Raw genomic sequence first — 14,725 nt, 5'->3', positions numbered from 1 at the left:
ACGGCATCACCCGGCCCTCCTCCCCATGCACCAGCCCCTCCCTCCCTCTCCCTCCCTCCCGGTCTTCCCTCCCCTCAGACAGCGGCATTGCCGTGGAGGCGGCCGTGGTGAGGCAGGAGCCGATCGTGGCGGACGCTGCAGACAGGCGGCTGTCTCAGGCTCTCCCAGCGCCCGCGCCGTTGCCGCCGCCCCGCGGCGGGCGCGAGCGGCGCTTCGAGGTGGATCGGATCATGCAGGTGCGGCCGCAGCCCCGGGCGTGCTGCCCCACCATGTGCCCTCACGCAGCTGTTTGCGTGCACGCGCTCCGTTAGGCGCGGCTGCAGCCGACCGGGTGGGAGCTGCTCGTGCGATGGAGGCACTTCTCCCCCAGCGACGACTCGTGGGAGCCCGAGGAGAACCTCCTCTTCTTCTCCGATGAGATTGCAGAGGCCAAGCGACATGCGGTCCTTGGCGCCGACGAGAGCGGCGACGCTGCAGATGGCTAGAGCCGTGAGCCGTAGTGCGTAGAGGACCAGGACGGAGGTTGGGGGGGCTGCGGGGGCAGGCACACGTGTTGGGGGCGCAGGAGTTTTGTGGAGGCCGGGCGTGTTGTTTTCAAACAAGTCTTCAATGGCACTGGCGCTGGCACTGGTGCTGACACCACACACACACATACAAATTGGAGGAGAGGGGGGGGGCACGGGGCGGCGGAGCGAGGGGCGCCGCGAAATCGAAGCAACGCGGCAAATAGGATGTGGGGCTCTCACAGTCGACTTTATCCGGCTGGGAATGGGCCCGGTTCGTGAGCCTCCGCGAGCGCGTAGCCGGCCTCAGTGGGCCCCGCAAGTTCGGCGCGCTGCAGGTCCCGCATGTCGTCGTAGGTCAGCTTGGCGAGCTTGTTGCAGACTCTAGCACAGTGCGCCGAGAGCCGCGTGCCACCCTCGTCAGCGGGTGGCGAGGTAGACGCGCGCTTGCACCCAAGGCTGGCGCGGCCCGCTGCAATGTCCGCTCGAATCATCGAGGCTGTGATTTCCGCAACCTCGTCGTCTAAAGCGCTGCCCACGTTGTCGTCATGGTTGTCGTCGGTGGACGTGCTGCTGGCAGCGCTGGGGCTCTGAATGCGTACTCGCCACACGCGCCTGCTCTCGCGTGGCGAAGGTGGAGCGACGCGGCAAGAAGGCATAGAGCTCTATATCTGCTCCCCTCAACGATCAACCCTTGGACCGACAGACGATCGCATATGTCGCCGCGCCCGTGAACGGCGCCTTGAACAGATCGGGTTACCGTAACCTGGTAGTGAGGTTGGCGCGTTCACGCTGTGGCTGAGTGTTGGCCAACGTCGACGAACAGTATTCTGCGCAGGAGCGGCGTCAGAAGAAGCCGCCAACAACAACCTCCGCGTCGCATCGTCCGCGCCACCTCGCTCGTCGAGCTAGGGCGAGGGCGTCACATCCCGGTCCCTGGACAGTGGACATTGGGTTGCTCAAGTACACACTTTGTTCGCCAGCTTGCTTTTACGGGACTCGAGGACGTGCCTTGCCGCGTCGTGCCGCGTCGTGGACTTGTCAGCACTTGTGACAGCATCGACGACAATGACTGGCTCGAAGCCAGCGATCGTCGTACTCGGCGGCTCTTTCAGCCCGGTGCATGCCGGCCACCTCGCAGCCCTCGAGCGAGGTCGGCAACTGGTGCAGCGTGACGGCTTCTGCGTGGTCGCTGGTTTTTTTGCTGTCGCGCACGATGGACACGTGCGCAGCAAGTTCCGCCAGCGTGGGGAATCCAGCGAGCTCGCATTTGATGCGGCATGGCGGCTTCGCATGTGCAATGCCATTGCGGAGTCGGTTGAATGGCTCCAGCCAACGCCAAGAACATTCGGCTCTGCGAAAGAGTGCGGAGCGGCAATGGCGGAAGAGTTCGGGCCAAACATCACCATCATCACCGTAAAAGGCAGCGACGCGCCGCTGCTGACCTTTCGCGGCGAGCCCCTCTCGTCGACGCTTGTTCGGCGCAAGATGCGAATGGGTGGCGTGCCTGCTCTTCGTCGGCTGGTCGCAGACAGGGTGCTGCCGGCGCCGGTGCTGGAGGTATTGGCAGAGCTGTTGGAAGCCAGCAATGAAGACGAAGGTTGTGGTGAAGGTGAGGGCGAGGACGATGAAGAGTGCGAGGACGAGGACGAGGACGAGGACGAGGACGAGGACGAGGACGAGGACGAGGACGAGTGCGAGGAAGAGGGCGAGGGCGAGGGCGAGGGCGAGGACGAGGGAGAGGACGAGCAGACTGCGCGCCTCACGAAGGGCGAACGTGCCGCCATTGGGACGTCGACGGCCGACATCTGCAGCGAGGGCGTCTACACCACCGAGCGCGGCACTGTCGTCGACGTCACTGAGCGCATGCAAGCCTGCGTTGATGGCACAACGATTAAGCTGGCCGGCTCGTGCCGCAGCTATTAGCGCGGCGACCGAAATCGAGGTTGTCAACGAGGGCACGCTCGGGGCCGCTCGTCGATTGCATCGTATGGGCCACAGTGTCGTCGCGCTCAACTTTGCCTCTGCGCGAAACCCCGGCGGCGGCTTCATGTCTGGCGCCGAGGCGCAGGAGGAGAACCTCGCCCGTAACTCGCTGCTCTACGCGGCGCTAACATCAGAGGCCGCGAGGCCGTTTTACCACGCGCACAATAATGGGGAGCGCAACGGCGGACTCTACTCGCACGCAGTCATCTACTCGCCAGCGGTGCCCATCATCCGCACTGAATACGCCGGCCGGCTGCTGGAGTCACCATGGCCACTCAGCTTTATCACTGCCGCCGCACCCAATGCTGGCGCTGCGCGCAAGAGGCGTGTGCGCCAGCAGGACATCTCGGCCGCCCTGGCTGAGCGGGCCGAGCGTGTGCTCCGTGTCGCTGCTGGCAACGGCCACAGCGCCCTCGTCCTCGGTGCGTGGGGCTGCGGGGTGTTCCAGAACGACCCTCGCATGGTTGCGGGCGTCTTTTGCGCGCTGCTCCGCGGCAAGTACCACGGCGCCTTCGAGCGAGTCACGTTTGGCGTGATCGGACCCGTCACCAATCGGTCGCCGTTCGAGGAGTACTTTGGCGCGGGCACGCACGCGCTGTTGGCACCGCCCGGTGTGCCGCGGGCAGTGATGATGGGCCGCACCCGTCGCAGCGAAGCCAGAAAAGGGCGGCGCACAAGCCAGCGTCATTTTCACGCCGACCACCTTGCCTGACTCGCTGCCTTGGCGTGGTGCGCCGCATGAAGGGGACAACAGTACTGACGTATAGTAGAGTCGGTCCTGGTAGAATATCAACCAAGACCATACTCGCTCTCGACAGGCACAACAACACACAGAGCGGTGCCACTGCCAGAGACTGCAGTTTTGAAATGAATGTTTTGCGGGGGGAGGGCGTCTCACGTGCTCGGGTGCGGGAACACAGCGGCCCACACATACACTCGCAACCATAGCAGGATCTCCGCATGGCATATCGCTGATTATCTCACAGCCGAAAGCGGCGCTTTGGAGAGCCGCCACAGCGCACAGAGGTGGGGGCTGGTCTATTAGTCGTCTATCCTGCTCCTGGTGCGGGTGGTGGCGGCGGCGGGACGCGTCATGCCCCCATGCGAACACACGAAGGCGTCACCGTGCAGACTGCACCGCCGGCGGTGCGCGCTGCGCTCGATCTCGCCGCATGCGAGGGGCCTTGGCGCCTGCGCCGCACTCCAACACATCTGCGCCCGCTCGGCGCGCTCGCGGCGCCGGCGGGTTGTTGCACGAGTATATGGGACACGATGTCTCAAATATGAGGGGTTTTGACTCCTACCAGCTCCTGACGCTATCCCTGGCAGCTCTAATGACCAGGATCAGTAGTGCTATAATAGAGGGTGCCCATACTAGCGCAGGAGCTGCCACACTCGCCCGGACCGTCCCTTTCTGGGTCCGGTTCCGCAGCCCGCGAGAGCCGACAGCGGGGCCGTGCCGCGGGTGCCTACTGCCGAGTGCCACAAACACTGCGCCGTCCCGCCATCACCTACAGGCTGTCTTGTGTGATGGTTGGGATGTCCAAACGCCACCATCTTGGCTCTTGCGACCTCAAACCCGCGAGCTGTATGGGTGGTCCTGACGTCGACAGACGCCCGAGGACCACGGTGAAGCTGAGCTGGAACGAGTCGACAAGTCTCGTCTGAGCCCGTGGCGGTCACCGGCTGAGTCGCTGTGCACGGACCGGTACCTCAGGCGTCACCTCCGCAGCCTCAGGTCTCACACTCCATCACCTCCGACGGGACGCTTTCGGTGGCACGCTCGGCGGCGAGTTTTTTGCAGCCCCACAGCGAGCGCGGCATCGAGCCTACTCGGTCTGGTCGGTTCGCGGCACTCACTGGGTGCCAGGGAGTGCCGCCGACACGCGAGCGGTGCTTCCTGGCAGCGCGCGCCGGCTGTGGGGCTGCAACAAACTCGAGCCACGCTTTTTTGGGACATTTTCGACGCTTTTGTCCCAGAGCTCTATTATAAAATGAACTCGGGGGCACGGGACGCGGCACAAACGGGGCACAAACGCCAGGCTACAAAGACGGGGAGGCACGTAGTGACGCAGGGGAGTCTAGGCGACGGCGGCGTCCTCCGACGCCGCGGCGAGCCTGAGCTCGGTCGCAATCTCTTCCGCCGCCGCGAGCTGCAGCGCGACTGACATGCGCTGGGCCTGCAGCGACAGCCACGACCGCGTCGACCAGCTCGCCTCGTCCTCGTGCTGCCGCTTCGAGAGCTTGTTGCGCACCTTGTCCTTCATCTGGTAGAACAGCCGCTTGACCGCGTTGCACCACCCGCCGAAGGTTTCGAACAGGTACATCTGCACGTCGGTGTCCGAGCGCGAGAGGGCGTGCGCGTAGTCCGCCTTCTTGTACGCCACATAGCCGCCGCCGTCGCTCGGCCTGAAGTCACCGTCCCCGACAGCGCCGCGCTGCTCGAGGCCGAAGACGTCCGCGCTCGTGCCGGGCTCGGTGTTGCCGAGGCCGACGAAAGCGCCTCGCTGGCCGACGTCCTCCGGGTTGGAGGAGAGCGAGTCCTTGAACTTGACGTCGCCGATGAGGCGCGAGCGCGAGCGGCCGGCGCCCACCACCGAGACGTCGGGCCGGTAGTCGTTAGAGTAGCCGAGGTGGTCCCGCGGCTCCACCTCGACGAGCATGCCCCACACGCTCCGCATGACCTTGGCCAGGGCGGCGAGGAGGCTGTTGTGGCGGCTGCAGTGCCCGAGGCGGCCGATGTTGCTGGCCGCGTCGCCCAACGGGTCCTGCACCTTGCCGCCGCGCGCCGAGCAGGTCGGCGCGCCCCGCGCGAGCGCCTCGTCAAGTGGTAGCCCGAGGCGCCGCTGGACGGCGATGCGCAGCGCCCACGTCGGGATACGAAAGTCGCGGCGCGAGGGGACGGCGTTGAGGAAGGCGCCCGCCTGGTACTGGCTGACGGCGATGAAGCGCACCGCCTCCCGCCTAGCCACGCCCGGTAGCTGCAACGCATTCCAAAAGCCGAGCCATGCTGCGTGATGAATGATCTGGGAGTAGCGACGCTGTGCGCTTTGTAGATGCTCACTGCCAGAATCGAAGCAGGCCAACGGGAGGAGTGTGTCGCGGTCGGGGAGGCCGTCGGGGTGAAATCGGAAGTGTGCGAGGCCCTCCTTGCAGTAGTCGAAGACCTGGCGGTCGTACTGCTCGTAGGTCCTCGCCACGTAGTCGTAGTCATCGAGGAGGGTGCTGTGTGCGTCCTGCAGCTCGGTGAAGATGGAGAGCTGCTGGAAGTCAGCCGCCGACTCGGCCGTGATGTCGACGGCTCGGAAAGGCGCGTGGAGCTGCCGAAGCGGCGTCCACACGAGCGCCCAGGTGCCGACCCACGCGGCTCGCCGGATCGCCGCCATGGAGGTGAGGCCGAGCCCGCCGAGCTTGACCGGGAGGCGCGCCTGCCGCAGCGCGCGCTCGCACTGCGCCGGCGAGCCCGCCTCGGAGCCGACGATGCGGTGGAAGGCCGAGGCGATGAGCCGGTCGTGTTCCTGCGCCGCCTCGATGGTCATGGATGGCGGCATGGTGCGCAGGAAGTAGACGAGGGTGGTGTTGGAGCAGTAGCGCATGAGGCAGTGTTGCGCCTGCTGCGCGATGTCGAGGCTGGGCGCGTCGCGCAGCTGGATGATGCCGTCGAGCGGCTCGAGGGCGATGCGCACCCGCTTGACCAGCTGCGCCGAGCACCAGCCGACGTCGCCGAGAAAGGCGCCCAGCACCTTGATCCCGAGCAGCGTGCCGCCGCCAGCGCGCTCGTGCCCCTTCGTCGGCGGCGCGTTCGGCGTGCCGCGCAGCGCGACGCGCGAGGAGAGCGGGGCGAGGGCCGCAGCGCCGCCCGGAGACCACACGCACTGTTTCGACAAGTTGGAGGCGACCCTGCAGTCCGCCTCGGTGACGCGCGCGCCCGTGTCCATGCAGGCGACAGCGGCGGCCGGCGCGTCGAGGCAGTAGGTATCGTCGAGGTACCTCGTACGCGTAGAGCAGCGTGTCCGGGTGCGCCGCCTGCTGCTGCAGCAGCGACCAGTGGTAGCCAATCGACCAGAGGAAGGGGCCCAGCGGGTCGCCCTGCGCGCAGCCCTCCTCCGAGTAGTAGACCTTGCCGTCGGCGTCGGTGGCGAGCGCGTAGCCCTCGCCGCGCACGCGCGTGAAGAGGCGCCCCTTGCGCGCGTACCAGAGCCTCGCGGTGGGGATCACTCGTGCAACAACCCCGGCGCGCCCGGCGTACCACACTCGGGAGACTCGGCGCGCGCCTCCCCCCCCGCCCGCGCAGCTCCGGCTGACTTTGCCTGACTCCGACTCGGCGCGAGGGCCGGCTCCAGCAGAGGCTGTGAGATAGAGTAAAATGACCCCAAGCGAGCGCTCACGTCACACCACCATCTCCGTTCTACGACGTCCGCGACCCCTCACACACGCACGATGGCTTAGCTCTCACGGCCTCACACCACACACACGGCCACAAGGCGGAGAGTACAGACCCCCGGTCTCCCGACCGTGCTACGAAATGGTTTGCCCACTCGGCGCATGGACGCGTCATGCCCCCATGCGAACTCACGAAGGCGTCACCGTGCAGGCTGCACCGCCGGCGGTGCGCGCTGCGTTCGATCTCGCCGCATGCGAGGGGCCTGCGCCGCACCAACACATCTTCCCTCGCCGCCCGGCGTGCCACACTCGGCGCCTCCCCCCGCAGCCGACTCGGCGCGAGGGCCGGCTCTCCCCTCCCTCGCCCAGCCCCCCCCCCCACACCTCCCCTCTCCTGCTCACTCGGGCGCAGCAAAGGTGCAGGCGTGTTGCCTGTCAAAGGCCGGCAGCGGCAGCGCCTCGCCGAGGTCGACGCCCAGCTTGCGGTAGATTGGCGCCGTCTCCGCGTCGTCTAGCCCCTCGCCGTCGTTCAGCTCCAGCAGCGCCATCAGCGACTCCGCGTCCATGCCCGGGTTGGCGGCCCGCCAGCGTGGCCCCTCCTCCTCCATCGCGGTCACCGGCAGCGCCGCCGTCATGGGACTCCGCCCCAGCGCCGCCTTGGCCGCCGCTCCGCCGAGCGGCGCGCCCGCCGTCCACTCGTGCGCCGCGATCGCGCCGAGAGGGATGCGCCGCTTCGGGTTGCAGGCAAGCATCGAGTCGATCAGGTTGATCGCGCCGGGCGAGAGCTGGCACTTGCGCTTGTACCAGCCGTGGATGGTCACCGTCGACGACACGCCCTTCTCCTGCGTCTTTTGGAGCAGCCCGAAGCGCCAGTCCTTCGCGTTTGCCTCCGAGAGCGGGAAGAAGCCCGCGAGCATCGAAAAGAGGCAGACGCCGAGCGACCAGACGTCGGCGATGAAGCCGTCGTACCTGCGTGCTGAATACGCCAACCTCAGGGCGCGAATACGGTATTGTGCAGCGTCTTGAGAGCACCGCGTGAGTACAACGGATAGGAACACAGTGAATACAGCGGAATACGGATGAGTACAGCGGAATACGTGTCCTCTCGGGCGCTGGTTGGAGTACAAGAGCCCGCTTCTAGGCCGTCATACCCCACGCCGCTGAGCACCTCTGGCGCAACGTACGACTTTGAGCCGACCAGCCGCCGGAGGGGCTGGGAGCGGTCCCACTGGCCGTTGGCGTCCTTGCCGTAGGTGTGCGAGAGCCCAAAGTCGATCAGCTTGATCGTGCCCTCCGACGAGAGCAGCACGTTCTCGAGCTGGGCGGCAGGCGGCAGGCGGAAGGTGCGGTGGGGGTGGGGGTGGGGGTGGGGGTGGGGGTGGGGGTGGGGGTGGGGAATTGAGAGTGGGGTGGGGGTGAGGGTGGGGGTGCGGGTGGGGGTGAGGGCGAGGGAAGGGTGGGGGTGGGGGGAGGTGTATGGTGCGCGCGCTCGTGTGCGTGAGTGCGCGTGTGCGGAATGCGAGTTGCGGTTTGTGAGAGTAGGTATGGTCAGAGATGGTCGGCGGTGCAGGCGGTTGCAGCAGGGCCGCTCGAGGCGCCCTCAGCGGGCTGGGCGGAGAGAAGGGAGAAGGGCTCGACCGCAGGGGAAGGAATGTGGGCGGAGGGCAGGGGAGTTGGCCGTGGCGGTGGCTGCTCGTACTCTCTCTCCCCCTTGGCGGGGACGTGCACTCGCTCCCCACAAGTTGGCCGTGGCGGTGCCGCGTACTCCCTCGCTCTCCCATGTGCGCGTCGTGGACCCTGCGGCCTGTCTGGTCTCTGCGGGCTCTGCGGCCTGTCTGGTCTCTGCGGGCTCTGCGGCCTGTCTGGTCTCTCTGGGCTCTGCGGCCTGTCTGGTCTCTCTGGGCTCTGCGGCCTGTCTGGTCTCTCTCGGCTCTGCGGCCTGTCTGGTCTCTAGAGCCTGTCTGGTCTCTCTCGGCTCTGCGTGCCTTCATGTCTCGGTGCACGATGCCGCGCGAGTGGCAGTGCATGAGACCGCTGAGGACGCCGATGAAGAAGCCGCGCGCCTCCTCCTCCGTCATCGCCTTCGCGCCGCGGTCGATCACCACGTCGAAGAGCTCGCCGCCGCTCGCCGCCTCCATAAAGATAAAGTACTGCCCCTCCTGCTTCGCGCTCCGGCGCCCGCGGCCGTGGCCGAGGAGCTTAATCACGTTGGGGTGACCACCATCTTTCCCGAGGTTATCCAGAACCCTGCACTCGTCCTGCAGGCTCTCCAACTTCATTTTGCTCAGGTTCACCACCTTTGCAGCGCAGTTGCGCGCCGCACCCGTCGCTGCATTGTCGATAGCGGCGTAGGTGGCGCCGTAGCCTCCTTCGCCAAACTTGCGGCTCGTGTCGATCTGGAACCGCGAGAAGAGCGCCTCCGCGGCCTTGTCGGCGGCCGGCCACCCCTCGGCGGGAGGTGGCAGGTTCATGTGTCGGCAAACACGAGCGCGCACAGCGCTGCGAGCAAAGTGGGCGGCCTTTTGTTCGCGCTTTTTTTTCGAGCAAGCCTTCGATGGAAACAAAGCAAGGCGGACATGGCATATCGCTCTCGGGCCCACAGACATCCCGCACACCCACCGCCCCCGCGCGCGCCCCACCCCGCCCGGCCGGGAGAAAGGGGAGTGACAGTTTGGGATGGCAACAGAACGAGTATGTTGAGTCCTGGCTCAACAACGCAGGGTAAACGTAAGCCGGATGGCTCACAGGCCACCTCTCGCGCCCCGATCTGACCCTCTACCGCACTGAACACTTCCGCCCCCTCGCTCCCAACCCATCCACCCCGCCGAGTGCCGAGGTGCGCGATCTCGGGCCGCGCCGCGCAATCTCGGGCGATCTCGCGCTATCTCGGGCGATCTCGGGGCCGCGCCGCGCTATCTCGGGCGATCTCGGAGCGTCGCTCGCGCGGCGGCACACCTGCTCAAAAAGCGGACTGGTCGGCAGGTTTAGGGAAGGAGGCGACGCAGCAGGCGTCCACCCCCCGGGGCAGGCGCGCGGCTCGCGCGCCGCCCCACCCACGCCGGCCCGCGAGGGCCGGTCGTCCATCGCCATGTCCCGGGACGTCCAGCGTGGACATGTCCCGGGGGAAGCTGTGACTAAGGGCACCCCGTTCCTCCTATCCCCGCACTCCCTCAGCAGAGGGCTTCCAGGCCGCGGTCGGCCTGGGTCGAACAGGTAGGGACCAGATCGCTAAGCTTCCACTGGTGCGAACAGGTACGAGACGTCGTCCGAAGCCGCCTCCGCAGTGTACTGCCGAGCCCCACCCCGCTCAGCCGTACATCTGGTGCTGCCCAAACAGCAGCACCTCCATGAAGCGAGCGCCGCACCTTTTGCCGCCGCGCGCTGTCGCCGCGCCGGGTGGCTCCGGGTTCGAATCGCGGCCTTCGCGGAGCGAACGCGGCGACCTTGGCGCGCCTCGCGCACGTGCGCGCCCGCGACAAGACGAGACGAGACGAGAAGAGAAGGAGAAGTAGACGTTGATGTTTTTGCTGCCGCGGCCGCGCCGCGAGCTCGCGTCCGTTTTGGTGCCGACGCAGCGCCGCGCCCCGCCGCGCGAGATGGCGCCGCCGCGGGGTCGGCGCCGCGATCAGCCGCGCGCCAGCAGCGGGCGGTGCAGCGCGGCCGCCATGCGGTGCGACGTGCCCGCCGCTAGAATTTTTCTTTCTGGAGTCTCGAGGTGAAAGGTGATCTTTGGGGGTCCGGTCCGCCCGCAGGCGCATTTTGTATACCGAGGCGGTGCCCGGTGCCGAACCTGTCGGACCTTAAGACAGCATTGTAGATCCCTGGGCGAGGGTGATGGAGTGGTCCCCGTCGGGTCAGGGCTGAATGAAGGCGGGGGAGACCAACCCGATCTCTCCGGCGTCCCGGGAGCGTGATTGACACCTCCCCCCGTTCCAACAGCCCCATGGAGGTAGGCCGCTCGTCTAGCCAATCACTAAGTTTCTGTGGACTCTCAAGTTTCTGTCAGGACTCTCAAGTTTGCTTGTCAGGACTCTCAAGTTTACGTCAGGACTGCCCCATCAGGACGATTCCGCAGAGGGCGGCACGGGTCGAAAGCGGGGCTGGGCGTCTATCATTCACCAGCGACTGCGCGACCCGCGTCTGGCTCGCTCGAAGGCCTCTGCATCGCACCACTGCCTCCGATGGAACAAGAAGAGCTGGACCGCATCTGCTCGTGGCACACGGTCGGCTGACTCCTGCGGCTGACAGCGGGCGCCGCCGGTCGGTGAGGTTCGACACGACCGGTCAGATGATGAGACTCCAGGCCTCCGACAGCTCGCACGCCGTCGCCGCCGCGGCGCAGGGGGCTCCGCCGCCGGTCTTCTGCTCCGATTCCGACGAGGCCATACAGGCGTGGGCTGCAAACCACAGCACCCCGGTCGCGGACGACCCCTAAGTCACGACGGGGGCCCTGCAGAGCTCAACCACGATCAAAAGCGAGCTCAACCCCATGGACACGCCGTTCGTGTGCCAGGAAGGCGACGACTTCTTCCTCTGCCAGACTCCGGGCGCCAAGCTTTACCCGGTGGTTGGCGCGGAGGGGAAGTTCGACGTGCTGTGCCACCCGGCGTCGGCGCTCGACGACGTGACAGCGTTTGGTCAGTTTGGTCAACAGAGCAACATGCTTGCAACCGGGCCGTCCGCCGCCGATGAGGACAGCTACTGCCATGCTTTGGGCAACGGCTCCCTTGTGTGGACCCTTGCACGCTAGCTTGCAGTCCGCAGACTGCGGCCTGCGACCACGGGCAAGGGGTTCCGCACATGCGTTGCCAGGACGCGGCTTCGCGGTTGCTGGTGCCCGCGACATCTGGACGCCGTCGTGTCGCCGGTCTGACAGCACCTTACCTCTGCCCCCCCCCCCCCCCCCTCCCCCCATCCCTGCCTCTGCCTCCCATACGCCATAGGGCAGGATAGCACGAGCATATGGTACGGGACGCAACTGTATCGAGAGCGCCACCCAAAAAGGGGCGGACAGCCAAGGAGGTCACCGAATGGAGGGCGAACGGCACGATGCGAAAAGGCAGGGCGAGGCGGATGGAGAAAGAAGTGCCGAGAAGGCCATGGTGGAGGGGAGGGACGGGAGGACGAAAGAAGGGCGAGGAGGACGAGCGGCCCGCACAGACCGCGAGCAGACAGCGCCTGCTGGCCATTTCGAGACATTCGCCAAGAACGCTAGCTACATGGGAGGGCTTCGTGAAGGATGGATTGAAAAACATTCGAACAAAGAAGAGGCGACGGGAGGAACCGGCGGAGGACGCAGTGACGTGACACACACACACACACACACACACACACACACACACACACACACACACACACACACACACACACACACACACAAACACACACACACACACACACACACACACACACACACACACACACACACACACCGCTCACCCACGCGCACTGGGCCTTGCACTTTGAATGCCGTGGGGCTCCTGTCGTCAGACGTGGAGACGCGAGGGTTGCCCCCCCTTGCCCCACCACCTCGTGTGTGTGGAGAAGTTTACCTTACCTTACCTTACCTTACCGTACGGGTCCCAAGTATGGGTTCGGGACGTATTCACACCAGTGTGATGGTAGGGGACACCCCAGTGTGACTTCTTTTAAGCACACAAATTGCCTACCACCTTCGTACGGCTAGTTCCAATTCACCCTGAGGCCTGACACGCTAATCTTGAAAACGTCCAACGGGGCCGCGACGGGGGGTGCCGGGTGGACAGCGCCCCAAAATCCACCAATGTGGAATTTCGCGCAATCGCTTTTGACTCTTGAAAAGCTCGCCTATCCCTGCGGTGAGCGCTGTGTGGTCGCCGCAGACTGCTGCACCGTGACTGGCTCCGACTTGACGGGCGCATGGAGACGTGATGCCTCCATGGACCATGCTCCATGGCACCATGCGCCCGTCGAGTCAAAATCGATATGTGTGTCTCGATATGCGTCCGAGGCGCAGTGGCCAGTGCTCGAGGAGGGGCGAGCGCACTTGGGAACTCGAGACACCCACAGGCAAAGCCACAGTCCAATGCTGTCGATTCGTGCCTGCTTCAAGTCGCTGCCCTGCCTTCACCGCCGCGACTTCCTGACGCCCGCCGACACCGCCGCGCCGACGCAGCCGGCCGCCGCCCTCCGCCAGCGGAGCATCGTGGCGCGCTCCGCCGTCGTCACGTCGGCGCAGAGGAGCTGGCGCAGCTGGGCGTGCGCCAGGTCGCCGGGCGGGACCGACGGGACGGCCTGCCCGAGTCGTCGCTTGCGCGCCGCATCTTGGATGAACGTGACCAGCTCCTCGCCCCGCTCCCTCTCCGTTGCCCTCCTGCTTCGCGTGTGAATCCATCGTCGGTAGCCTGTCCTCCCACTTGTGTGCGTCCCACAGCAACTCGAAGTCGCCCGCGAAGAAGCGACCCGCCCGCTCCTGCAGCGCCGCGGCTGGGGTGACGCCCGTGGGCGGCTTCGCGAGGAGCCAGCGTGGCATCGAGCGAGAGCAGCAAGAGCCACCGCTCCGGGCGTGCCAGGCCGCGGCCGCCCGCGTGCACCGGTGAGGGCGCCGATCACCTCCTTCATGATGTCCCGCACACCGAGGGAGTCCAGCGAGTTGCCGCGTGTGGAGAGCAGCGCCAGGGAGTTGGACGGCACCCGAGCTCGCAGGAAGGCGAGGGCGGTGGCGACTGGTCTCGGTACATCGCCGTCGTCTGCGTTGTCATTGCCCCGCGTTGTGCGCGGGTTAAGGTGGCAGTCCGGGTTTTTCTTTTAATATACCAAAAGGAGGGCTACACGACGCCCTCTACGCTGGGGTGCCGGCGCCCTACTGGGCGCCCCCCGCTCCCTTCCCCTCAGAGCCCCCCATCCCACTAGCATTCCCCCGCGGTCCCTCGCGGTCGCGCGACGCCGCACCAATGGCGCGCTGTGCCTCGTCCGCGAGCGCCACCCAGAGCTGCACCGACAGTCGCTGCAGCGCAAACGGCATCCATTCGCGCGCCGACCACGACGTCTGGTCGTACTGCCACCACGTGAGCTTCCGGCCCGCCACCTCAGCCACCCGCATCAGCAGCTCCTCCACCCCCGCGCTCATTGCGCCGAACTCCTCGAAGAGCAACGCCTCCACATGGCACTTCCCCTCTGCGTCCGTGTACTGGCCCTTGACAGCCTCAACCGTCCCGGTCCCCGTCCGCGGATCCCACCGTCCCACCCTCCCACCCCTGTCCCCGCCCTCCACGCCCAGAACCGTCTCGCGGGCGCGTGGCAGCGTGTTGCCGCAAGCGACGAACGCCCCCATGCGCCCCGCCCCCGAGGGGTCCGACGGCACACCGGCAAAGATCTTCGTGTCGCCGATGCATGGCAGGTCCCCAATCACGCCCTGGTAAATGTACAAGTCCGTCCTCGTAGTGCTGTGCTCGCAGTGAAACTCGTGCTCCACAGAGCCGCGCCCCAGCTTGCCCCGCAGCAGCTCGACGAGGTCCAGGAGGACCTCCTTGTGCCGCGTCTGGTGGCCCGCCGCGCCGTCGTTCTGCGCCACGTCGCCGAGGGCGTCAAAGGGCACACCGTGCTGACTGTAGATGCCGTCCGCCATAACGTCCGTCATCATCGACAGGTGCAATCCGAAGCGGCGCTGCAGCGCGAAGCCCATCACGTACTAGGGCAGACGGAAGTGCGCGCGGGTCGGGATCGCGTTCAAGAACGCCCCCGCGCCGAACTGGCTGACCGAGACAAACCGCACCTGCTCCCTCCTCCCTGCGCGGGCCAGCCGCCGCATGCATGTCTCCTCCAGGCCGAATGGTGAATCGTCGCGGAGTATCCGCGCTGAGCGTGTTGTAGAA

The 14,725-nt window shown here is 66.3% G+C and overlaps 3 protein-coding genes across 3 annotated transcripts in view; 1 reads left to right on the top strand and 2 right to left on the bottom strand.

Annotated features, from left to right (window-relative positions):
• Positions 1-3,298, top strand: part of EMIHUDRAFT_471072 (hypothetical protein) — a 5,473-nt gene extending 2,175 nt beyond the window's left edge. Inside the window, exons 4-8 of the mRNA XM_005760869.1 lie at positions 79-236; positions 312-443; positions 861-895; positions 1,847-2,280; positions 2,423-3,298. Of these exons, the coding sequence (XP_005760926.1) occupies positions 79-236; positions 312-443; positions 861-895; positions 1,847-2,280; positions 2,423-3,201 (1,538 nt within the window). The 3' untranslated portion in view covers positions 3,202-3,298. The remainder of the gene's footprint in view (positions 1-78; positions 237-311; positions 444-860; positions 896-1,846; positions 2,281-2,422) is intronic.
• Positions 3,299-7,270: 3,972 nt separating this feature from the next.
• Positions 7,271-9,343, bottom strand: EMIHUDRAFT_249049 (hypothetical protein; the record flags this gene model as incomplete). Its single annotated transcript, XM_005760868.1, has 3 exons — positions 7,271-7,841; positions 8,024-8,190; positions 8,876-9,343. 3 exons carry the CDS (start codon positions 9,341-9,343, stop codon positions 7,271-7,273), a joined length of 1,206 nt encoding a protein of 401 aa, XP_005760925.1.
• A 3,634-nt stretch (positions 9,344-12,977) lies between these two features.
• EMIHUDRAFT_249046 (hypothetical protein) lies at positions 12,978-13,383 on the bottom strand (the record flags this gene model as incomplete). Its single annotated transcript, XM_005760867.1, has 2 exons — positions 12,978-13,224; positions 13,268-13,383. The coding sequence occupies 2 exons, from the start codon at positions 13,381-13,383 to the stop codon at positions 12,978-12,980; spliced, it is 363 nt and encodes a 120-aa protein (XP_005760924.1).
• Between the last annotated feature and the right edge of the window lie 1,342 nt (positions 13,384-14,725).

Source organism: Emiliania huxleyi (genome assembly GCF_000372725.1).
Source record: "Emiliania huxleyi CCMP1516 unplaced genomic scaffold EMIHUscaffold_732, whole genome shotgun sequence".
NCBI classification, from domain to species: Eukaryota; Haptophyta; order Isochrysidales; family Noelaerhabdaceae; genus Emiliania; species Emiliania huxleyi.
Note: the sequence above shows the minus strand (reverse complement) of the source record. Positions and strands in the feature narration are given on the sequence as shown.